The 26,929-nt window shown below is 40.2% G+C and overlaps 1 protein-coding gene across 6 annotated transcripts in view; it reads right to left on the bottom strand.

Moving 5' to 3' along the window:
* The window catches only part of RFX3 (regulatory factor X3), a 172,833-nt gene that overhangs the window by 41,476 nt on the left and 104,428 nt on the right, over positions 1–26,929 (bottom strand). For 5 of the 6 annotated variants that reach the window (XM_084834413.1, XM_084834412.1, XM_084834410.1 and 2 more), the window contains exons 5-7: positions 12,343–12,417; positions 3,322–3,503; positions 549–668 (exon numbers count right to left, since the gene is read on the bottom strand). In XM_084834413.1, the coding sequence (XP_084690539.1) occupies positions 549–668; positions 3,322–3,503; positions 12,343–12,417 (377 nt within the window). The remainder of the gene's footprint in view (positions 1–548; positions 669–3,321; positions 3,504–12,342; positions 12,418–26,929) is intronic. The other variant, XM_084834411.1, reaches the window with a different exon arrangement.

The raw sequence follows: 26,929 nt of genomic DNA on the forward strand, positions 1-26,929 counted from the left end.
AGATCCATAGATGTGACAGGAACAAGCCAAAGTGGTGATCTACTGATAAGGCATTTTGTGGTGGTAGTGTGAGAAACAGCAGTTTTTCAAATTCCCAAATGTGCCCATGATTCCAAAACGGTTGGGGACCCCTGCCCCCTAGAATGGCATACTTAATTCCATCTCCTCCTTCATCTGTTTAGAAAAGACTGTCTCATTAAAGGCTAAAACCTGTTCTCATAGTTATATGAGCATTCCTGCTGATTTCAAGGTGAGAAGATTCTGGAAACATAAAATGTATAAAGTATTTAAAAAAGCATAATAGTATGAAACTATGACATAGTATTACTTCAGGACATTATTTCTTTCCAGATAAAGATATTCCAATTATCTGAGAGACCCATGGGTAAAGCATCTAACTAGTGAAGTTATCAGGACTATTTGTTATATACTAAAGATACTGCACTCCACCCCTACACACACACACACACACACAGAGCAATCAAATAGCAGGAAGCTGAAAAAGATGCTAAATGCTTACTAGAATGGTTCATTTGGTGATACTCTACCTTTGTTTCTGCTGCATGGGTTGCTGTCTCATAGCCATATATTGCATGTCCTCTTGTAGCCGATTAAGAGGAGAGTCTGGCTTGACACGAATCCCATAATAGTGATATTTGGAGTTCCCCCTTTGGAAAAAACAACCATTAAAAATAAAGGAATGCATACTACATTCTGAAGTTTCTGTGATTCCTCTGGGTTGTTCTCAGTTGTTCTTGAAACCTTGCAAATTTCAGAATTAAATGCTGTCTTATACTAGTATAAGGGTACTTCCGGATGAACAGCTCCTACCATCATCAGTCAGAAAGCATTGTGCAACTATTCTATCTTTCTCTCCTTAACCTTTTTGTGTGTGTGTTAAGAAAGAACATGGAAGAAGCTGTGAAAAAACACAGGAGGATTACAAATGGAATACAAGGATGTCTGCCCTCCCCCTTATAAAATTCCATGTTTGAGGCAGGGCAATTGCACCCAAACAGCCTCATCTGGAAGAACCCAAAGTCCGGCTGCTTAACTATGGACTGTGTAAGTATACACTGATGTAGCCACGTTAGTCCCAGCAGAATGAGAAGCTAGCCGTATCTTAGATTTTCAGTTGGTAACAACTGCAAGTATTTTATGATCATTTCACATACTGGCCTGTTCACAAGGTTTTCACCCTTCAAAGAAAAAATGTCCCCAACACGGGACTGTGGATGGTTGTAATGATTAAGGAACTTAAGGGCTCTATGCTAAATCTAAGTCTGCTAAATCTCATAAAGTCAACAGAGTATGCAGGACTGTAGCCAGTTACTATTAGTTAAAAAATTATTAATTGTAATTCTTAAGGGCAGTATCCAAAACTCCTCATGTGCTAGTGGAACCCACCACCAGTGCAGCTGGAAACTAGTTGCTTCCTAAGGCAACCGGAACCAACATGAAGTGCTAGTTCCTAGAACAGAGCAGGTAAGTGGAGCTCTCAAGAGGGAGCTCCACTGACCTGTACCATTCCGGAACCAAGCATTTCGGATTGTTTCCGGGTTGTTCTAAGAAGTGTTTCTTGTTGTGCCAGAAGTGCGTCCTGCTAGCACAACATAATCAGTAGATGTACATGGGCAGCATTGGATATAGCCCCAAGCTTTGAACTAGGCACTGTAGAGATTTCCTTTAAGGACAACAACTTAAGTTCAAAAGGAATTTTGTCACGCTGAGCAAAAAGTTCAGCATAAGTAATAAGTAGCTTATATCCATCATCATTATTTTATAGTACATAAGAACATAACAGCCATGCTGGATCAGACCAAAGGTCCATCTAGTCCAGCATTCTGTTCACACAGTGGCCAACCAGCTGTTGACCAGGAACCCACAAGCAGGACACGAGCGCAACAGCACCCTCCCACCCATGTTGCCTAGCAACTGGTGTATATAGGCTCACTGCCTCTGGTACTGGAGGCAGCACATAGCCATCAAGACTAGTAGCCATTGATAGCTTTTTCCTCCAGGAATTTGTCCAACCCCCTTTTAAAGCCATCCAAGTGGGTGGCCATCACTACATCCTGGGGTAGTGAATTCCGTAGTTTAACTATGTGCTGTGTGAAGAAGTCCTTCCTTTTATCTGCCCTGAATCTCCCACCAATAAGCTTTGTAGGATGACCCCGGGTTCTAGTATTTTGTTTGTTCACATTCAAAATGCTATTGGTTTTATCCATATAATGGCATTTGGAACATTTATTGCATAGTAGATCAATATGTGAAGCTCCCTTGTATTCTGAAATACTTGTTACCTGGGCTTTTAATGTTTATTGCATAGGGTGAATCTACAAATCTCTCACCTTTGTTTCAAGGAGTACTTGTGTTCTTGATCTAAGGAACTTTCCTCTAATAACTGGTTTGAAAAGAGACAGTTTGACTGAGAAAAAGGAGGGAAAACGTTTGGAAAAAAATGACAAAGGAATTTGTCCGTATCTAACATCAACCTCATTTGTTAAATGATGCATCTTCAGAATTGGAATGGGAGATATAGCCTGCAGGTACTAACTAATATATTTACATCTTAAGATATGATAGAAACTAACTGTTGCTTTGCCAATATTTTATACATCATTATTAAAGGGAAAAGCGCTTAATACATATTTTAATGTACTGTGTCTAAAGTTTATTTAGAGTAACGAACTATCTTTGTGTTTACAGTAGTACACTTTAATGGAAAACAAGCAGAACCTAGAACAAGATGTTCCAGGTATATCCTCACCCTTCTTCCTGGTATATCCTCATGCTCAAACAAGAGTGCTCCTGTTTAGGGTTCCAGCCAGTCAGCCATGCCCTCTTATGGGATACTATAAGCTAGGGATGCAGATCCTCCAGCCCACAGGCCTAATTTGGCCCGTGGGAGATCCAAATCCAGCCCACACAGCCTCTTAGGGTTTCTCCAGGGGCTGGGGCTTAGGCTCCAAGCTCTACCCCTGGAGAAATCCCCATGGAGGGCATCTCCCTGCTGCTGTCACCAATCTGAGATCAGAAATAATAGTAGGGACTTTCACTGAGCTATCCACTACAACCCCAAGACCGCTTTCTTGGTCAGTTACTACCAGCTAAGACTACTTGGGATAGTTGCCCCCTTTTGCTGTTTGTTTTTCTGTACTTCTCCAAACCTTGGGGCTTCCCTGAGCATGCTGATACCTCTCTCTTGTTCCTCAGTGTCCCTGTTTCAGCTCTATACCTGATGACACAGGGGCACTGAGTGTGCTATTAGAAGGAATTATTCCCCCTCCCATTCTCAGAACTTTGTTTGCTTACACCAACCTGGTTCCCAATCTTCTGGTCCGTAGGCCCATGAAAATTGACCTTATTAGTTTTCCAAAAGAGGCAGCGTTGACTGGGTCCAATTTATGCTCCTGACAGTGTCTCAAGTAATGGTTGTAGAGGGTACTTCTGGGGAGACTAACTCCTTCTGCTGTTTCATAGTTGTCTAAAAGCCACTGGAGCTATTTCGGTTTGGGAACAAAGAAGAAAAATGAACTCAACACAACTTCACAGAACAGTTATGCCTTCAGCAGATATGAGATAACATGAATACTAAAATAGTTTTTAATGTTTAGGTAGCTACAACTTTTTCCAATTCCAGTTAATTCTCTACAGGCAATTATAGGGAAATAGCAGCACTCATAAGCATGCAACCTCAAGCAAACTAATTACATTGGGAAAATAACAACAGATTGATTTAATGTGTCCTGGTATATACTTTGAGGTAAAATGTTAGCAATTACAAGAATATAAGCAATACTGAAAGTAATTCACACAAAAAGAAACTATTCTTATGAAATGATGGTAACACTACGCCATGCTTCTGTATTACTGGACTGCCAAGCTTAACATTATTACAGTATATACAAACATAAAAGCTGAAAACTAGAGATCAAATCATGCCCCTGGCAAGGACCAGAAGAGTGGTATATTCAATTTCACTTAAATATTTTGACCCTATGAAACTATTTTCTTTTAGGTTATTTTATCTGGGATTTAAATGTGAAACCAGGTAGGAAAACATTTATATGAGCATCAATATATCTATCCTAAAGGGCTTTTTTTTTTTTTTTACATACTTGCAATATATACAGAACAGGTTGCACTTATCATGAGAGAAACAAAATCTCTAGTTCTATAAAATCAAATCATTTTAGCTTCTGTTACGGTTTTAATAAAATAAACATTTAGAAAATAAAACACACACATATTTGAATGATACGCTTATATATAGGCCTACAAGGGGCTTTAATAGGAAATGGCTTGTATTTAGTTTTTACCTTTAAAACTTGGGGCAGTAACCAATGAAGCATTTACACCCCTGCTGATTCTGTTGCACCCCGCCAATTCCCTTCTGCAAGTGAAGCCCACTGCTTGCAGAATGGAGATTTAGCACTTCTGTGGGCAACCAGAAACAAGCAAAACTTCTCATTTCTGGAATGGGATAGGTCAGCAGAGCTCACATAAGGGAGCTCCGCTGACCTGTCCCAATCTAGAAACAAGCGTTTCCGCTCATTTCAGGGATTCCTCTAGGAAGCATTAAATCTCTGTTCTGCAAGTGGCGGGTCCCACTTGCACAACGGAACTGGAAGGACCCACCACTTGCACAGAAGAATCAGTGGGGTGCAAGAGAATTGGCAGCGGCATTTAAAATTTCCACATTTAGAATAAGGAACACATTTTCCAGAAATGTATGCTGAATTCATCAAGCATCAATAGGCCCAAATATAAAGGCTTTTAAACCACCTCCATGGGTGAAATCCAGTGAAGGTTTTCATCTGATGGAACTGCTTTGGTCAGTGGAACTGGGAGGGGAATGCAGGATTCCACTCCTCCATGCAGCTCCCCACACAGCCTTAGAATCTGCTCTAGATGGTTGTGGAACCTTCCTGAGCAGATCTGGAAGGGGGGACAGGGGCTACAGGAGAGAGGAAAAAAGTCTCGTCAGGTGAGCAGAAGGCTGCTCGTGCAACACTGGATTCTGCCTCGAATCAGCTATTCCATGGACTTTATGAAAATCCATGTTCAATCTGAAATAAGCAACAGAATTCAATATTTATATGTATGAAATAAAGCTTCAGATACCACCAAACTTTTAAAAAAAGTTAATATAAACAAGAGTGAAGTATTTCATGAAACATAAAATACTCGAACAGTTACATAGGAAGATTTTGATAAACTCTCTGTACAACCAGGCAGAAAAAGGAGAAGATACAACTAGTCATAATATAAAGTATGGCTGACAAACAAAAACTGAACTGTTAAAGATACCAACTAGATATCAACAAGAATTATGGATTCTGAGGTCACCTTTATGTCACACTTTTAATTCTACTGGTCATGATTTATACATTTCTAAAGTTACAATTTAAATTTGTCAGCAGTGAACCAAAAACAAATTAGAGTTACATACAGCAGTGCCCAAGAGACTGAGCTGTGAAAGAGGAAGACCCCAGTTCAAATCTTGTCTGTCATAAACTCACTGGGTGGTCTTAGAGTAACCATTATTTATCAACTTCAGTGTCTGGGTTTGGACCACCACGGGGGTAAAAGAAGCCATCATGGCTTTTCCGCCTGCCCCTACATATGCTGCAAGCACAACCATAATTTGCATGTTCACCCGCACTGCAGCGCAGGTTGCCATGTCATTCAAATCTGGTGCGCAGCAGGGGTAGCTTCGTACTCACCCTACAACCCACGACTTTCAGTGGGGGTTGTAGGGTGTGTATGAAGCCACCGCTGCTGAGCCCCAAGTTCAGACAATGCGACAATCCGCACTGCAACCCAGGTAATTATGCAAATTACGGTCACATGCATGGCACATATGGGGGGAGAAGCCACAAAGGCTTCTTTTACCCCGTGATCACCCAACCCTCCCCCCCACAGTGCCTGTCTCCCCAATCTGCAATATGGAGGAAAAAAATGAGAGGATCTTTATTAAAGGGATAAATTCATATGGCACTTGTATCTAGTCATTTTATCTGGATGAAGGTAGCATCTTGAGCGCCTTGAGGGCTGCCTGATCTAGGATCTGCATTGTGCCTACCCAGTATACAGAAGTTTGGAAGATGGCATATCAAAGACAGTTTCTGTTTAGATATTCCCAGCAACTTTTGAACACTGGAAAAAATCTTGACTGGAGGGCCAAAAATAGGCCAATGTTTCTAAAACTTCCCTTGACTGCTCCACACTTTACTTCTACACTCCAAAGGGTTTAGAGTTAAGAACTACACACCACCAGATAAGCCTCCATGCATTGTTTCTACAGGAGTCACTGTTCTAGGCATTCCTCCTGATTGGAAGGAGGCAAGTCCAGAGTAACAGTTCATGCAGAGAAGCAGGAAACTCAACGGAAGGCAGGCAATTCTGCTGCATCTCTGCTTTGGGCGTGCCTGAATGATTCAATCACATTCACTGAAGAGATGGGATAGAAATATCATCCCTAGTAGAGACTTGGCAGGAAGGAGGAAAAAAGTGTGCAGTGAATAATGCACAGATGCAGAAGAAAGCCTCTGTGGGTAGATATTTAATTATTGCAATAATTTATTTTGCACAGCACACTAGGAGTTGTCTTGCTGCATAGTTTCGGAATCACTGTGCTAGCTTTTCCATCTCCTGTTCCACTGGAAGGGGTGGGGGGAAATAATATGTTCTACTGGTGTTTGGGCCTCTGACATTGTTAGCGTTATAATAGATATTTTATATTCTTTTTTGGATGTTCAAGCACATTTCAAGCCCACAGTGGGAAGGGGAACACTTAGCTAGGTGAAAACAGGGACACATTTATTAACACATTTCCAAACATTTTGGTGCAGAAACAGCAAGAATTCGGGGCTGTAGCAATCAACCCATCCATTGGAGATCTACTGAGAGGATGAATAATATAAACATTTCAGGGATCCCCGAGGTACAGTGCCTTTTGAGCTGAAAATTCACTGCAGTCATCAGACCAGTTTGGATACCAAAAGCCCCAAGATTTCATAAGGAAGCCTCGAGTAGTGCTGAACCTTCTTACTCTCTTAATATCAGTGTCCCTAGGCAATACAAAAGTACTTAATGCAACAAATATCCAGCGATTAAAACATTTCAATTGCTAGTACTGCTATGAAGGCAACCGAGGCCACTAAGGTAAAACAGCCCTGGTATAAACTTTACTGCCATCCCTGTCAATCAGTAGCCACTAAGTCCATAATGAGACAGTTATGCAGGAATCCGTAAACCATGGGGCGGGCAGATGAGAAGTCACACAGGTAAAGAGGGCGGGCATGTCTTCTTAAAAGGTATGGGATGGACTGAAGAAGAGGAGACTCCCCTTCAGCCGTCATGCCTTGTACCTTTTGCCCCTGCCAATACAGCAATTCAACATTAGCCAGGTGGATGAAACAAAATGAAAGGTGCTGGTGGTGAGCAATTAATGTGCTTATCACAAGTGGTGCTTACCCAGGCTACCCACCCTCTGGCTTCCCCTGGTGTCAGGCAGCATTAGGCCCATCCTCAAAATACAGGAGCAGATGCTCCTGAAAGGCTACTAATGAATTTGCATTTGAGTTCAAATTTCACCTCAGCCAAGAACTAGTATCAAAATGGAAAAGGCTATGCTACGCTAACCTATACTTCAAAACTCAAAATTGATTTTCATTGAGGCAGGGTTCATTTTTGTTGTTTCACTGAAGTGCGTAAAACAATGTATTATTTTACTTTAGCTCACTTACACAATGTCATTTTCAAATATCACATATTCACAAATGTCTCTCAAAGTAGTTATTTACCATTATGAACATACAATCTATGATAATGCATCTGGGGAAATGGTAACTTTTACCTTGGTGTATTAAACACATTTATTTCACTAACTAACTAAAATAAGTATACCTGAGGAAAGAAACCAAAACTATCATAGCTTTCAATCTTTGCACTTAACTTATAATTGATCAGGATAGATTAAAGAAGATATGCTATTGCTATTTATCCCAAAGGGAAACACTGAATAGCAATTACAAAAACTATACACATTTCTCAATTACATTATAAACGTAGCATTTGGGTTCCCCCCCCCCCCCAGATGGATTATATACTACTTAGATTAATTTTAAATGCATTCTGCTAATAAACTTTACTTCTGACAGAAGGTAACTTCAATTTCAGTAGCTATTGTTGACAGAGCACAGTCCAAGTTAAGAACAAAAACAAGATATGTGTTTTAGGATAGACATATTTCACTGATGAAAAATCCTTAGTTTTGGATTATAAAATGAAAAGAAGTCTGTTCTAGGCCACACACCATTTTAAGCTGAAAAAAATCAACATGTTTGGGACCATGGACAATCAAGGATGAGTATACATACAGCTCTTTTGCACAGTGATGGATGCTAACAGTGACTGGACAAACTTGGCCCTGCCTTTGAGACAAGTAGGAGGTGATGCCTCTCTGGTAAACAACAAATATACCAGCACAAATTCATGCAGGATAGGTTTATCAGTGCTCATTAGCATTACAGCTATTTATCTGTAACTTCCATGCTCAGATGCATATACCTCTGAATATCAGATGCTGGGTACAAACAGGGGATGGACATTAAAGTAATGAAAAAGTCACAGAAAGGAGGAAGCATCAACATTCAGCCCTATATAGAAATCATTTTAAAGAAAATGTAAGTTAACAACGTTATGATCATGTCCTTAACAAGTGTAAAGTTTTGCTATTAAAATGCCATACACCCATAAAGTGTTAAGCAATAGCATTGTAATTCATTACTTGAAACCTGTTACAAAAAGCATTTGAATTGAAGTTTTAGCCAAATATCGTTATTATATGCAAAAATACATAACAATCCCATCAATTTACCACACTCCCCACCCTGTTTCAACCTCATCCTTCTGCTCCACCTCTCTCACAAACTGATAATTACCATACATGGAAAAGGGGGGGGGGAGTGAGATGAGCACAGAACACTACAGTACAGAGATTCCACTTTAAAAGCTTAAAGAACTCTGCCCAAATTAAACTACTAAACTTAGTGCTGGTGTTCCATCTATTGAATGTTGCCCTTCTTTAACTGCTAAGTCTAAGGGTTCTCTGTATTCCAAAGTGTTTCTCAGGTGGGGCGTGGCTAAGACTTCTAGATCCATCAATGAATGATGGAATTATGGTGTGTGGCTGGGTGAGTGGGGAATCAAGTATTTGATTTCTTACATGTTGCACTTTCAGTAAAAATAAACCCATAGAAGTAAAAAAAATAACTATTGTTTTACTAATAAACATGGCATCTTCCTCATATAGCCTATTGGTCCATTTTTCTGGTAAGAATTGATAAAATTAAAAGAATACAATGAAAGATAGTAATACTCAAGTGAAATTAGAAGAATGAATTCATAAACCATGAGGAATATATAAACAATGGCATGGCATGTTAGGCATACTGCCAGCCATCCTGTAGTTCTCTTTTGAAGAGTAGTATTTCAGTGTGTTTCTATATCAAATCCATGGAAATAATCACACCGTTAATTTAATTTTCTGATTAAATGGCTGATAAATAAGGCTATCGACTTCTCCGTGTGGTATTTAATTTAGCAAATGTATAATGTTTCCCTTTGAAAAATGTCTAAAAGTAATCAAAGATATATGTAAAATTAATCAGATTGTTTCTTTTTTTGAGTTGACTGAATCCTCTGCTTTATTTTCTATGAAGAAACATTCACATAATTTTCTGCTGGACCACTAGTTTCTATAAGGCAGGGGTGGGAAACTTGTCGCCCTCCAGATGTTTAGGCCTTCAGTCCCCATCATCCCTTCCTCACCATTACCTATGCTGGCTAGGGCTGATGGGAACTGTAGGCCAAAATATTTGGATGGCTACAAGGGGAAATATCTGGTATAAGGGCCATGCTATAATAAAACTGAACTTTATAAAGCACCTTGCTTTTAAAAAATGCCTTGACTTTGCTTTCCCAGAAAATAGAGCAAAACACAAAGTATAATTACTTTAGGCAAGCCTGTTCTTTGATAAAAAGCAATAAGGAAAAGACCAAATAATATAATATTCATGAGATTTACCAGCACATTTCAGGAAAGGTGCTGGCAAATCACTAACGCTGTGAATGGATTTGTGGTGGTGGTGGTGGTGGTTAGTGGATAATCAGAAATTTAATTTTAAAACTTCATTCTTTAGGCTTATTTCCACATATATGTCAGAATTACATTTACACAGTTTTGCGTATTTTAAGGTATTTTTCCATGCAGAACCAAGTTAGAAAAACATTATTTTAATGTCTAAATCTCAAATGTATAGGGTTTGCAATTTTAAGAATAATGAGGTGGCATAAAGGCCCAAACATTATTCACAGATTTTTGAATACGGACAATTTGCGGGGGTGGTGGTGATTGAGCAAGCACTAGGGTATGAAAACAGCACTTAGATTGTTAAAAACAACAACACTAGACCTACTCAGAATGTAGTATGTTTTTGCGCATACAGAAACTACAATCATGAACCAAGCCCTCTCCCCTCCTTGGACACCAATACCAGTACGCTGTGCTCAATTCTGCACTCAGTGGCATGAGAATTTACCAAATCTTAGGCTCCAAAAATTGGAGTAGTTCACCAATGCATTTCTCCATGAAGAAACAGGATTCTTGTACTGCAGAAAGCAGTGCATATATACAGCAAAGGAAATGCACTTTTCTATATCTGTGGCCTTTGTACAGTGACTTCTCTCAATTTTGACTGATCAGCTTAATGTGTCACAATTCATTACAATGGTAACTTATATTTTATGGGATGGATCCCAACTGAGTTGTGCTTACAGCAGAGCCACTGAAATCAATGGCTTGAATTCAGCATTTGTCTCCCACCGTTGGAAGGGCTCCTTCTTTCCATGAAAGGCTTCTGATCCAGTGGAGCATTTCCTATGGCAGAAAAGGAGAGGGGCAATCTTCACCAATTCACCCCTCCCCCTGTAGTTCTTACGACCCCTGAAAACCTGCTCCAGAACCCTGGGAGATCCCCTAGAATAGTGTGGGAGGTGGTGCTGGGAGCTACTGAAGGAAGAGGGATAGGCAAAAATAGAGTAGCATTCTGTTGTGCCTGTGAGACCCACCACTTGTGCAACAAGGCTTCTGTAGTTCTAAAAAATCTGAAATAAGTGAAAAAGCTCATTTCTGAAACAGGGCTGGGCTGTGGAGCTCGCAGTAGGGACGTTCACTGACTTGTCCTGATCCAGAAACAAGTGTTTCCACTAGTTTCCAGGATTATCTTTAAAACCACAAAAATGTGTTGTGAAAGCAGTGGGTCCCATGAGCGCAATGGAACCAGTGGAGACAGAATGGCCCCACTGGATACTGCCCACAGTCTCCTCTGTTTTCCACCAGCCAGAACGTCCTTCTTCTGCTGGCGGTGGCGGATCCTGGATCCAACCCAATAATTATACTGCTTTTTGCTGTCATTTTATTAAGTTGTTCTTATTTAAAACTAACAAAACATTTGTCATTTTGAGGGGCAGGCTGTGTGTAAAAGCAGTGCTATATATTGCAAGGACCCTTGAATGGTGTTCTGTGCAGACACACATTTGTACCTGTTATAGAATTCCTGTCAAAGGGGCCCTGGTGACCCACCGTCAGGGTTGGAAGGGCTTTGCCCCACTGCAACAGTATTACCACTTTGTCTGTATAGTAGCAAAAGGTAACTTACACAGGAGTGAATAAAGAGAAGTACGCAGACAGATGAACGGAACGGAGACCAAACCTGCTTCCTTCCTCTTGTGATTTCGGCCTTTGAAAATCAGGTCTGCTCCTATCTATACATTTCTATACCTTCACCTGGATGGTCACATCCTGGATTCCATTTCTTTATCATACTAGAGTATGATGGAATTTGAGGAACTGGTTTTATATAGATATAGATGAAGTAATTAAATTGTTTCTTTGCTTTTAAAAACCCATTTTGTCATAATTATGACTGCTTGTTGCTTATCAAATGATAACAGAATACACATTTTTTAACAGTATGATGAAGCCCATGTTAACTCAGATTTATTATTTTAAAACTGCTTATGGTGGTTTGGGAAACATACAACACCAAGATCAACCATGTAAGAGCTAGGAAATCAAAGAACTCAACCATTTCGGTGCACTGAAACCAAAAAAGATAACAGCAATGAGCTGCTGTGGGAGTATAAAAGTAGAAAAGAAGATTCAGAAGAAAATTTTTTAAAGGGGGAGAAAAACAAAACAAGCATTTAGAAAGCAAGCTAGGCATGCAGAACAAGCAAGGGATTAGTTTACATGAAGAAGAGGGAACTTACATGGCTGTTGAGAAGAGAGCTTCTGTGAGTGGACAGACCATCAGACTTTTGCAGTGTCTCAATCGCCATTTCAATCTGATAATAGATGTCATTAAAAAAAGGGCTCAAGACAAGATAGTAATAAAAGACTGACTACAGAAATTTTGATAGATTGCCCGAAGTTCAAAAGGAAACTTTAGTCCAAAGATAGATATTAATTACAATTTATTGAGGGCATAATCTTCAAATCATTACACCAGCAAATTTTGTATCAACTTCTGCATCTATAAAAACTGAAAGATAAAGTTCTCAGAAAGACCACATCCCCCCATCAGCCTATTCAGGAAAAAGAAAGGAGGACACGATTTATTGCTAAGCCACAATATAAATATTTAAGAATCCTGAGCACTGTATACAATTCGCACAAAATAGATAAGCATACTAGAAAAAAAGTATACAAAAAACTTTAAATACTTAATTTAGGTTACAATCCTATATGCAATTATCTGCGAGTAAGGTTGCAATCTTATGTCCACTTATCTGAGAGTAAGACCCATTGAATTCAATGGGACTTACATCTGAGTAGGCATGTCATAGGACTGCACTATAACCCTCACTGAACTCAGTAAGACTTATTTTCAGGTAAGCATACGGAGGATTGCACTATGACAGTCCAATTTGCGGAATTTTGTATTATGCGCCTCTTGCTTGGCAAGTCTTAAAAAATAACTAAACAAACTGCTGTCATTAGTCTTGTTATTTAAATTGTTGGTAAATCATAATTTATTAATTGGGATAAAACACCTGGCCTTCCCAAGAACAATCTAGGTGAGCAAGAGAACTATACTTAGGTATGCTTAATGTTTTTGCCACAGCAGTTCCCACTATCAAAGAGTCACCCACAGTTCAGTTTAAAAAGTGTTTTGTATCCTTTGTAGTGGGTTCTGAAATAGAACAAAAAAACCCACAAGGCAAATTTCCAGATGTGCATGTAACTCTCCCCCAAGCACACGATTATCTTCTTTGGATCATGGCCTTGTATACACTTCTTATGCAGAATAATTGCATTTGTATTTCTAAATATCTAAAAACAATGGATAAAAAAGGGATAGAAAAAGATTCTCTATATGGAAAATACTATAAAATGAAATATAAAAACAGAAGCATACATCAGAAAAAATCCCTTTAAGCTTTTCAGAGAGAATAAAAAGAACAGGCTACTGTTTTGATTCAGAGAGAAATAAAAAACAGCATGGAATTAATTAGTTGAGAAAAAAACCACCACAGGATAGACAAAAGCGTAAATGTGCTTTTATTTTTCTGAATGGATACTTTTTAGTGAGCATTCTACACTGATTAAATTATGAAGAGACCAAGCAAATGTGTTATTTGTCTGATGGTGTCCAACGATTTTCCCATCTAGCTGAGTCCTATGTACTCTAACAGGTAGAGGTCCTTCCCACCCCTGCTACCAGAGATCCTTTTAACAGGAGATGCCAGGGGTTGAAACTTGAGCATTTATGGATGCAAAGCATGTGCTCTACCACTGAGCTATGGGTTCTCCACATCAGGCACAAAACTTATAAATACATTAAAATGCTTCCCTTAATATACTTTTCTCCGGGAAACACTATTTTACTTATTTACTTAAGATGTTTGCAACTAGCCTCTCAATTAAGAGCTTCCAAAGCATCTAACAAAATATACTAACCGTCTAAAATCAAACCAACATTTTAAAAACACCCCACAAAAACTAACTAGCAGCAATATCAATCGGAAAACCAGAAGCAAGAAAAAGACATAATCAGGACAACCCAAAAGCCTGCTGGAAGAGGACCGCCTTGGCCTAGTGTCTAAAAGCCAGTAAGAAGGAATGAGGTGAACTTTTCTAGATGGATATCCACAGATTCAGTGTCACCACAGAGAAGACATTATCCTGCATGTTGCTACCTGCTATTCTTCAGATAGTGGGGGCACCCATAGTGCCTCCCATGAAGATGGAAAGGTTCACACAGGAAGGTTCATATGAAAGCAGATTGTCCTTAAGGTATGTTGGGCCCAGACAATTAAGGACCTTTAAACTCAAAACCAGCACTCTAAATTGGGCCTGGAAACAAACCGGCAGCCACTGAAGTTGTTGCAAAATTGGTCCATGTCACCTGCAATAATCGATACCCTAGCAGCTGCATCTTGAACCAATCACTATTTTCAGACACTTTTCAAAGACAGCTCCATATAGAGCCCATTAAAGTAGTCTAATCTAGAACCTAAACAGCACCAAGGATTTATATGTTGAATTAACATACTGCTGATTTTTATCTGCGGAAAATCTAAGAAGTTCCAAATTTGAACACATACGGGGATATTCATTAATCTAGGAAGATACATTTGGTTACTTTCCAAAGTTACTTTTATGCATATTATGTAGATCCTGTGTTTTTCTGATGCTCCCCTTTCATCCATCATTTTGTATCGTCCTGGTATTTCCTTCCCTCAAACTGTCAAACTCAAACATGTACTTAAGAATTATATATATACTTAACTTAGATACAATGATACAGAATAACGCTATTTCAAATTGTCATCTGCTGTATAAACTATCCCACTGGGTAGTTGCACTATTTGTAGCCATAATCTCAATATTTTCCATAGCAATTTATTTTCAATAAATAGCAAGAACAACACATGATTTAAAAAATCATGGCTATAATTAGTGGAATATGTTATTAATCATAACAGGACCAGGATTGTTCCATGCTGCCATTATATGAATGAAACTGGACTGAACACACACACACACACCCCACAACCTGCTCTCAGAGACCCAACCAATGCCACATTTATATATTTTGTTAAGGCATACTAATGACAACAGAGAGAGAGAGAGAGACAGAAAGAGAGAGAGAATAAAAAATAAGCCTTCAAGTAAGGTATATATGGCTGTTATGGAAACAATGCATTTACATTTTTCAGTATATTTAATTTTAATATTTAGAACACTGCCAACAATTTCAGAGAGCAAAATTCCTTATGGCTTATAGAAGAACACACCAAGCTGATATCATTAAAATATACTTCTAGTTGTTGCCTGGCCTCTTCTGGCTTTTCCATATCAACCATCAACAAGTGTTGTCTGCCAAAAGGCTCTGAAATTATACAGCCAATTTCTATAGACTTTCAATTTATCATTTTAAAGCCCCCAAATTATGTGTTGACTTCGCATTTTTATTTTATTTAATGTTTATGAAAAATCTCTGTTAATTTTAGAATACAAAATAAGTAAATGTACAGTGGCACCCACTCTCCTCACATGCCTAGCAGCTCTGAAGACCTTAGGATAAAAATCTAAATCCATACGAACAGTGTCTAAGCAGCAGTTCATCAGTGAGGTTACTCACAATATAAATCCTCTTAAACTAGAGAACAATTATTTTAAACTTCAGAGAACAATTTTATTTCCAAGCTTATAGGGAATACTTTAGCCCCAATCTTACAAATTTATTTATGTCTTGGACAAAGGAGGAAAATGTTCTTAAAGCAGACGATAATACAATTACAGAAAATACTGTACTATACTGTAAGTATATAGATGACTTATTTATATTAATCTGGGACAATACATATCTCCCAAGATTTTATTAGTGGATTAATGCCATATCCCTTTGCCTTTGTTTTTATATGATCTCTTGTACCAGTTCTACTCATTACCTAGATTTAGACGCATAATGATGGTGGAAAGTTGGCAGTCAATAATATTAAACCAGCAGAGAGGACTTCCACATGGCATTATGGCAGTTACTACCTTTATATTTCGAAAGGAATTTACATGTGGGACAATTCTTATACACCAAGAGGAAGTGAAGTTCAGAAGTTCATTTTATGGTCCAATAAGAACATTTTTCAAGACTGTTATTACTAAAAGGGTTTCCACAGTGTGCGATCCGTGCCACATATGTTAAAGCTAATTCTACAGGTTGGGTGAGGTCTTCAAGGATATGAGGCATCAATAGAATAATCTGCAGGCAATCCTCTGGCATTTGAGTTTAAGAGGATTTTGTAGCAATGGAAGTTACACAATGATGATGGTTTAATCCCACTGGGGTATAGAGACTGGAGTTCTGCTTATTGCTGGGGGGGGGGGGTTCCACGAACACTCATAACTTGTTTCAGCATTCACTTTAGTTATGAGATCAGTTACATGTCAAGGAGTTCACTGAGTAGTCAGTCTTTTTATGTTAGATTAATTTCTACAACATTCTATGTGTTTGCTACTTGTTATAGAACCATACTGCAATATACTCTAACCATATTCCAACTCAGTCTTTTAATTTTATATCATAATGTAATATATAACAAGATAAACCTATAATGAGGTTTTTTAAATAATATGATGAATCACACTATGTATTTCTCTCTTTTTGAAGTGATTCCTTAATATCACAACCTTTCTGACACCACAGCAGGTAAACCAGTGGCATTTCTGGTTCCTCTGTCAACTAAACCTCCTGTGACATCCTCATTGCTAAACAGCGGTCTCAAACCCTTTCTAAACATTTTATGAACTTTAAGACACCTGCTGCCCACATTAATATCTTTGGAAAGCATTTAATGCAGCAATAATAACAGTAATTTACATATCCTAATCCCTTCTAAGCAAGTCTAAGTAGAAAGTGTGTGTGTGTGTGGGGGGGGAACAGAGAGACTTAAGTTAGCTTTGAAAGATTAGTTTTGTTAAAGAGTTATCCAAATTCATACAGACTAAAATGGCTGAAAACCTACAGGTAGCATTACATGGCTTGCCCACATCCAATCTTTCAATGTAAAATGGGACAACTATACTATTAAGTTTCCAGATCTCCGGAAATAATGTTCCCTTAATAATCTGCTGTTCTAAACTAGTACATGCAAAGTTACAAATAAATCTTTTGTTTCCCAAGGCTTGACAATAAAAGGCTACAATGGCCAGTCATGTTTGTTTAGGACTTCCAATATTTTTCCTTTGACAGAATAATATTGAATATGCCTGTCATATTGACTTTACATTTTCTTGCAATACTCACCTTCTACTTAGATAACCCTTTGGGGCTTTGTATTAGAGCACTTACAACTGAATAAATGTGTCAATGACCTATTCCTGCCATTCCTCTATATTTCCTTTTCCTTAAAAAATAAAATCTTTTTTTCCAGATCATCTTATGTTAAAAATGCACAGAATTATTTTAGAGAATATGCATGATTATCCAAATGGGAGAGTGAAAATAATGCTGTTAATACATATGCACAATATGTGGAAAAATTTCAAAAAGACCATTAGTCGCAGATTGGGGGTGGGATTTTCAACGCAACACTACAGGGGCGGGGGGAGGGGAAACTGAGGCAGAGAAAAGACAGGTTGCTTACCTGTAACTGTAGTTCTTCAAGTGGTCATCTGTGCATTCACACATGTAGGCTCTGCGCCTGCGCAGAGACCTGTTCAGGAAATTTCCAAGCTGAGCAAGTTTTGACAGGAACCCCTCCCCCACCGTCCATATGATATAACTCCCGGGTTCCTGCCTTCCCCTCAGTTCCTTAAGACTGCAAAAGCAGTCTCAAGTCCAGGGAGAAAAAAATATCTCGGCACCAATAAGAGATGACATTGACACTGAAGTGGGGATGGTGGAAGGGTTATGTGAATGCACAGATGACCACTCGAAGAACTACAGTTACAGGTAAGCAACCTGTCTTTCTTCTTCGTGGTCTCTGTGCATCACACATATGGGCGAATAACAAGCTGACTTACCGGAGGTGGGTCAGTGTCTCACTGCAGTACCAACGAGAGCACAGCCCTGCCAAAGGCACAGTCTGTTTGAGCCTGAACATCTAGCCTATAGTGCCTTATAAAGGTAGAGGGTTTAAATCAGGTAGCTGCCTTGCACAGATCCACCAGAGGCACCCGTCTTGTAAAGGCTGTAGAAGTCACCACTCCCCATGTCAAGTGCGCTCAGATCTGAGGTGGTAGGTCTCTTCGCGAGATTTGGTTCACTAACCAAATAGTCTGTATAATCCAGGATGCTAGTCTCTGGGAGGATATTGGTATGCCCTTACTATGCCCTCCATAGCATATGAATAGATGCTGCGACTTACAGAAAGACTCAGTCTTTGATTTATAAAAAGCCAGGGCTCTTCGGACATCTAGGGAATGTAATCTCTTCTCCAAGTCTGAAGTTGGAGAAGGAAAGAAGGAAGGCAATATGACTGGTTGATTTACGTGGAAGTCAGTCACCACCTTCGGGAGAAAGGCTATGTCCAGCCTAAGTATTACCTTTTCCTTGTGTAAAATGGTATAAGGAGAGTCTATACATAACGCAGAAAGCTCACTCGCTCTCCTTGAGGTTGTAATCACTACCAAAAGGCAACCTTCCAAGAGAGTAGTCTCAAGTCTATGGTAGCGAGAGGTTTGAATGGGACCGAAGTTAGACTGTTAAGCACCAGTGATATGTCCCATTGAGGAATGAAGTCTCTCATAGGAGGGGCCAACTTCCTAAGTCCCTGTAGAAATTGCTTGCATAAGGGGTGGCTGAAAATCGAACACCCCTCTATGTTGCTTCTCACTGCAGATAGTGCTGCGGTATATATTCTTATAGAGGAATATTTCAGGCCTCTACTATATAATTGTTGAAGGAACATAGAATATCCGTAAGTGAACAGTTAGGATCACAAGTGTTTACAGCCGCAACTTAACAAAAGAAGCCCATTTGGTAGGAACGGCGTGTCGACGGCGTTCTCGCCGCAACTACTGTAATATTATCTGTACATTTGCTGATATCAATGGAGAGCAGTCTCTGGACACCAAATCCTCCACGCCGTGAGCTTCAGAGATCGGGGTGATGAACCTGACCTTGGTCCCAAGAAATTAGGTCGTCTACTTGTGGAAGCAGCAGACAATGTTCCTCCGCCAGGTCCGTCAGTATTTTGAACCAAGGTTGTCTCGGCCACCATGGGGCAATTAGGATGCAATTTGTGGTGTCCTCTCTAATTTTTGAGATTACTCTCATGAGAAGGGGAAATGGAGGGAAAACGTAGAATAGGGCTCCTCTCCATTACAGGAGAAAGGCATCGCCTAATGATCCCTGATTGACTCCCGCTCTGGAGCAAAAGTTTTTGCAAGTCTTGTTCCCAGGCGTTGTGAAAAGATCTACCTCAGGTCAACCCCATTTCCTGAAGATCATCCCTAGAATTGTCTTGACCAATTGCCATTCATGGGAGCACTGATGAAGGCGACTGAGAGAATCTGCTAGGATGCTGTCTACTCCCGCGATATGGAGAGCCATCAGATGAATGTCTCTCACAACGACCCAGTTGTTAATGTCCATGGTGAGATAAAGAAGACTCAAGGAATGTATTCCCTATTGCTTGTTTAGGTACCATAAAACAGTGGTGTTGTCTGTGAAGATCTGGATATGTCAATGCAGAAGATACGGCTCGAAGGCACGCAGAGCCTTCCAGACTGCCATTAACTCCAGGAAATTTATGTGGGAGGTAGTTTCTGTGGGGGACCAGAGACCTTGCATTTGTAGAGGTCCGCAATGGGTTCCCTAACCTAAAAAAGAAGCATCAGGACCCTGGACAGAGGAAAGGGAAGAAAGGGCATTCCCCCAGATCAGATGCTGGGAGTTCATCCACCACTTCAGGCTGGAAGCTACCTCCTCTGGTACCGTGAGCCTGACCAAGAAAAGATTGTCGGCGATGTTGAAAGTTCAAATGAACCAATTTTGTAAGGGCCTCATCCTCAGTCTAGCCCATTCCATGACTGATACTGTCACTGCCATGTGACCCAGCAGACATTGATTGTTGCGTGCTCTGGTATGACACTTGAAAAATACCGAAGTGGCATGCTTGACCAAATCTTTGATGCAATTTCATGGAAGATATGCCCGACCAGTCCTGGAATTGAGTACAGCCCCTATGAACTGTACTCTTTGTGTGGGGGTCAAGTGGGATTTCTCCCTGTTGATTCTGAGTCCTAGTGCATGGAGGAGGCTCAGAACGACTACAATAGCGCATGATAGGGCTTCCTGGGAGACATCTACTAAAAGCCAATTGTCATGATACAGGTAGATCTCTATGCCCTTGATACGGAGGTAAGTGCAGACCACAGCCATACACTTCGTGAATATGCGTGGAGCTGTTGATAATCCAAATGGAAGAACCTTGAACTGGAAAATTTCTGGGCCGACGGCAAAACGGGGGAATTTCCTGTATGATTTTTCTGTTGCTATGTGGAAATATGCATCCTTGAGATCAACTGTGGTGAACCTCAAACCCTTTTGAAGGAGTGGTAAAATCGTAGCTAGAGTTGTCATTCTGAATTTCTTGGTAGTGACAAATTTGTTCAGGCCTCAAAGATCTAAATTGGTCGAAGGCCCCCATCCCATTTTGGCACGGTGAAGTACCTGGAAAAGAAGCCCTCCACAATGAGCTTTGGACGGAGGCGCTGAATAGCTCCTTTCATTAGAAGAGATTGTGTTTCTTTCTGTAGGGCTTTCGAAGATGGCATGGTCCGTATCGAACATAATGGTGGGAGAGTGTTGAATTCTATTTTGTATCCTTGACGAATAATAGTACCCACTTGTCTGATGTTATTCTTCTTCAAGCCGGATAAAATTTGTTCAGGAGATCCCCAAAAGGTAGGCTGTAATGGTCAGAGGAAAAAGTCTGGAGTCAAAGACAGCGTTTGGAAGACCGTTGCCCTTCATCTTTTGTTGAAACTTAAGAAAGGATAGCTTTTCTTTGTTTTTGGTGAGGTTGATATCTAGGTACTCGATCCCCAGATGGCCTAAGGGTGCAAGTTTGGTGTTGTCGGTACCAACAACGAGGACAATAAGGTGCGTGCTGTTGCTGTTGCACTTGACTGATACCCATTTCACAAGCAGTAGTTCTCGCTTTCTGTACGGAATCCATTTGCTCGTCTGTTTTCACATTAAATAACCCCTCTCCATCAAAGGGTAGATCTTCTGTTCTCAACTGAGCTTCCGGGGTCAAGCCCGTGCAGCGGAGCCAAGCATGTTTTCTTAATACTACAGGACCAATCATCTCCTTCGCATTGCAGTCAGCCTGGTGACAAGCTGTATTAACTGCTGGCAAGATAATTTGGACACCTCCTCATGGAACATTCTTGCTAACTCTCTTCGGTCTTCAGGGAAGTAGGCGCTAAGCGAATCCATTTTTTCCCAAAGGAACAATTGGTGCCTAGCCATCATGGCCTGATAGTTGGAAACTCAAAGTCCCAATGCTGCTGAAGAGTAGAGGTAATGTCCCACTAGGTCTAACTTACGGCCCTCCTTATCTACAGATGAAGCACGTGGTTTTTGAGAGCGGCCTTGAGCAGATTCCACAATTATCAAATTTAATTTTGGATGTGGAAAGAGGAAAGAGGCATCCGTCTCTTGAAACTGTTACATGGATTCAAGTCTCTTAGAAGTTGGGGCTGAGGACAAAGGCGTTTTCTAAGTCTGTTGCACAGTACGTAACAGAGCTGGGAGAAAGGGAATGGCTACGGGACTTGACATATCCATCGAGACGGCATCAAACACCGGATCATGGAGTTGTTCTGCAGGTTGTTGTACCTCAATGCCTAACAACTGTGCCATTCTAAGCACTTGCTCAGAAAAGTGCCCCATATCCTCAGAAGGCAATACGCTATCTCTCGTTCCAACTACATCATCCAGAGATGAGACCGAAGGAGGAACAGAAGAATAGGAGGAAGGGTCCGACCAGTAGTCTTCTCCCAATTCAGGTGATGAGGCAGGTTGCATCTGTGCCACTTCTGCGGTACGGTAAGGTGAAATTGGAGGAGGAGCCGGTCGATCCCGACCGAATTCTTGTAACATCATAGAGGTAGTACACCTTGGTACTGGAGGAGGAGGCAAGAAAACGTCCTGGGTTTCGGACCGTGGAACTTGCTCTGGCTTAAAAGGAGCATAGGATGGAGAAGTAGCTCCCAAATAACAAGAGCGATCAAGGAAAAGGTCTCAATCCCTTCTAAGTCTCCAATCCTCATCTCGCCGCAATCTACAGGGAGGAGAAGACCAATCAGAATACTGATCCCAATCACACGTTGGGAGAGTGAGAATGACCATGGTCGTATTCCCCACGCCGATAGTCTGCACAGTATCAATCCGGAGATCGGTATTGAAGAGGCAAGGCACTTTGTCGAAAAGACAATGTTGTTCGGTGCTGAGGAGACCACAGTTGTGTACCTTGACAGTTTGGCATCGGAGACCTAGATCTTCGGTCTCGAGTTGTCTGAATTGGATGGGGTGGGGGAGTTGGCATGTCCCTCAATTCACTCTCCAAGACTGTAGAGGCTGAGTCCAAAACCACTACTCGTGTGGGAGAGGCCACAATATGTATAGGAGAATTAAGTAGAGGAGGGGGAGGTGGAATGTCCCTCTCCTTCTCTTGCTGTTTAGAGACTTTCTTCCTCTTCTTTTTCTGGTGTGTCCGCAGCCAGTTTGGGGCGTTTTGTCTTTCTGGAAAGTTTTCTGGCCACCAAGATGGTTAGAGTCCTTCCCAGTATAGGTGGGTCTACTGGATCCTGTTCCATAGTTGATGGAGGAGGAGACGTTGGAGCCGTAGTAGCTGCCCCTTTCGCACTTGTTAAAGAAGCAAAAGAGGCCTGTTCATGAGGTGTCTGAGCCTTAGGCATGTCTACTGCCTGAAGGGCCCATTGCCAAAGAATCGCTTTTAGACAATCTGCCTTATTCTTGCGGGCCTGCTTTGATAATGATTGGCAGTGGTGGCAAGATTCCACTTGTGCGATTCTTCCAAACAAATTAGGCATAAAGAGTGACCATCCGAAGAAGGCACTTCACCGACACAAGCTGTACATTTTCTAAATGGGGCCTTTGGGGCCATAAGCCGCGAGATGCATCACCGCTAAGGCAAACGAAACTCTCCTCATCCTTCACCTCTCTCTCTCAATCTTTTAATAAAAAAAGATAAAGATAGAAGAAAGAAAAAAGAAAAAAGGCAAGAAGCAAGATAGAAGTGGAAAAAACACTCAGCTTTGACAAATTGTTGAAGAAGTTCCCTATGAAGTAACCCTGAGGTGGTAGAAAAGGAACTGAGGGGACGGCAGGAACCCACGCGGTATATAATATGGATGGCGGGGGAGGGGTTCCTGCCAAAACTGGCTCAGTTTGGAAGTTTTCCGAATGAGTCTCTGCGCAGGTGCACAGCCCATATGTGTGATGCACAGAGACCATGAAGAGCTTCCTTTTCCTATAGTCTGCCAGCTTATGCTGGAAGGGGGGGGAATCAGCTCCAGGGCTGGTGTACTCCCCCCCCCCCATTCTGGGGACACATTGGGGGAATTAGGAGGGCTTCAGATCCTGTAAGTTCACAGACTTACCCAGCACATCCCCTTTTTGTCCTTTCCAATGGTGGACATCTCTCTCCATCCTCAGAGAGGGAAATGCAAAAATGTCCCATGACCCCTGGGACACCCTCCCAGGGGCCACAGGTTTGCATCCTTATAGTATCAGAGATTAAATGTGTTTTCTACTTAAAAGGAAACCTAAGATTAAAATAAGTGATCCTCTCAAAGCACAATTTTTAAACTATTAGACTGTAAACAGAATACCTTGCACTTTAAAAGTCAGAATTGTGTGCCACAGAAACCCATAATTCTGCAGCCTGAATATATTATGGAAATTAAGCAAATTTGCATGTTTTTGATTATTTCTTATATTTCTAAGGAACATTTTAATAGCACACTTGGGTTTTTTTTCTTATTTATTACACTTTGAGGCTAGCCAATAAACAGAATTTTCTGAATGGTATACAGGTAAATTGAAAACATAAAATACAAAACTATAAAAACAGCGCATAATAAAACCAAGATAAAACAGCAGCAAGGGGCGAACTGAAATGCAGCTATCCTTTGAAATTTACACTTCTCTGAATTTTGCAAAGGAGTTCTCCCACCAAAAATGTGTATATTAGTGAAGATAATGCTCAAAAATGCATTATATTGGGAGCATTGCTCACAAAAATGTGTATATTAGACAAAATTGTGTACAAAAATGTGTGTATTGGGAGAAATCTACACAAAAGTGCACACAACGTTTCATGCGAATGTTAAAAAAATACCTCAAAGTTCAAGACAAACAAAACTTAATACTGGAAAAATGAGAAATTGACAGGGTTGTTCATCCTTACCAATGGCCATTTGGCTCCACTTCTCCCTGAACTGGGGGAGGAAGAGGGAGAGAGATCACAGCTCAGTTGTACAGCACATGCTTTCACACTGAAGGTCCCAGGTTCAATCCCTGGCTTCTGCAGTTAAACGGATCAGGTAGCAGATGATATCAAAGACCTCTGCCTGAGACCTTAGAGAATCATTGCCAAATATGAGTGGACTAAAATTGGCTAGATCAGAGGTGAGCAGCTTGTGGCCCTCCGAGTAATTTGTGCTACAATTCCCATCAGCCCTAGCCAGTATAGTGAGGAATGATAAGAACTGTAGTCCAAAACATTTGGAAGGCCACAAGTTCCTCACCGCTGGGCTAGATGAACAAGTAGTCTGACTCAGTATAACGTAACTTCCTAAATGTCTCTCTCAGTGGCCACTCTAACTAGCTATTACACGTGTATGTAACTTTATGAAGAATGACTGATTGAATTTGCTTGTTTTCTTGTTCCCTCCCAAAGCAGGGACTTTGTGGCTTTTAAATCTTGTAGGTTACTATGCTTGAAAAGAACAACAGTAATTAGTCACTGCATTAGAACTTTTGCCATTAGCAAGCACATATACTTAAAAGGTATGCTATAAAATAAATTTGGCTCAATTTAAGATTTAAAAAAAAACTATTAGAAAATCCAGTATATATTTTCACAGTTTAAAGTAGCTTATGCTACATGTGATTGATAAAATCAAAGTGGCAAGAATTTAAAAATGAAATTATTAAGATAAGTAAGATAACCTAACAAGTAAGCAGAGATAAGTAAATCTTAGAACATTTAACACTGAAAATTGCAGGCAAAGGCTTTTTTAATGTTATTTTTAAACTAGCTACTTCCATCATTTTCTCTCCTTTATCCTTTTAACCAAAATTAACAATACCTAAGCAATTAATAAATGCTGGTTTCCGACTATCCCGTAATCTCTCTTGTGGTAATGTAATACAGAAAAGTATAAATATATAAATAAATCTGGTGTGACATAAATTAGGGAGGTTACAGAAGACCTATTATGTACGCATCAAGAAAACAAGTCCCTTCACACAAATGCTTTTGCCAGTTCACCAATGGCAAGCACCTTGTTTTCGCTCTTGCAAGAGTAATGGAGATCCTTGTGCTTTTCTTGTTTCTGGAGAAACACGAAACTCTCCCTGCAGACTTCAGAAGAACAGGAGAATGTTAGGCACTCTCCTAGATGCTACATGGAACTTCAGAGACACCTGAAAAGCTGTGAGACTTCTTGCTGCTTTCCAGTCTCTGAGTGCACTGGAGACAAGTTCCCATCCTTCTCCACAGTTGGGCTGGGTTGGGTCTTGAGCTCAGCATCATGTCAGAAGACCCTGTCTCCTCCCTCTGGAGAGGCAACAGGGTCATGACAAGAACAAATTTTGGCTGGGCTACCAAGGCCAGCTACAATTTGTTGAGCCCTAGTCAAAGGCAATGAAAAATTACTTATACAACAGAACTGTATATAATTATAGCATCTTTAAGAAACAGAAGATAAAAAGGGAGAAAGACTTCTAGTAAAACATCAGCCTATGTGTAATTGTTTGTCAATACAAAGAAGTCTTAAAATAGCTATAGGTGACTTGAATACAGTTATTTCTGATGTAGCAACGTCTTACGAGAACCTTTTATTCATTTTTGTGATCAAAGCTTTAATCAACAGTGAAGGAAGCTGAAATGATTAAAATAGTCCCCTGGATAAATATGGGCTCTTGTCTAGTCTCTATTTGAAATCTGTGATCACTGTCATTATCTCAGGTATGAAAATCAAGTGGAGGATTTACTGCAAGCTCATACCGATTTTGTAATTGAGTGAAGGGGAATCTTACTAAAGTCATGAAATTCCCTGCCTGCGTTTCTTTTCTATTCAGGGCAGTATCCATGAATCAGCCACTAGCGATAAGAAACTTTTGTACCTCTGCCATACTTTTACCACCACTTAGCAATGATAAAATATAATTCTAGAAGCCTTAATGAATACAATCCATCCTTTCTAATGTTGTAAAAAGAATTCTCTTTTGATTCTCAATGATATTATATAGTAAGAGGCTATCATAACAGCAATGAATTTAAACACATTTCAATATAAACCTCGTCTTTCTGTATAACTCAACAACTTTTTCCCATTTTGTAACTATCTGATGCTGAGACTTTCAAATAATGAATTTGTTCCCCAAAAATAATACTGATGTCATCAAGTAACTGGTGAAATGGGGATACAAAGAGCTTGGTAGATCTCTTTTCCTTGTAAATGTCTTATAAGCACATGTCAGAGTAAGCTTCCATGTCATACTGCTACAGGAAGATTCTCAAAGAACTTAATGCTGTAGTCTTGAAAGTTTCCTTTATTCTCCACTATATCATGGCTTGTCATATTCCA

This window comes from Heloderma suspectum, chromosome 2, assembly GCF_057233095.1.
Source record: "Heloderma suspectum isolate Gila_16-S chromosome 2, 16-S_ref, whole genome shotgun sequence".
Classification (NCBI taxonomy): Eukaryota; Metazoa; Chordata; class Lepidosauria; order Squamata; family Helodermatidae; genus Heloderma; species Heloderma suspectum.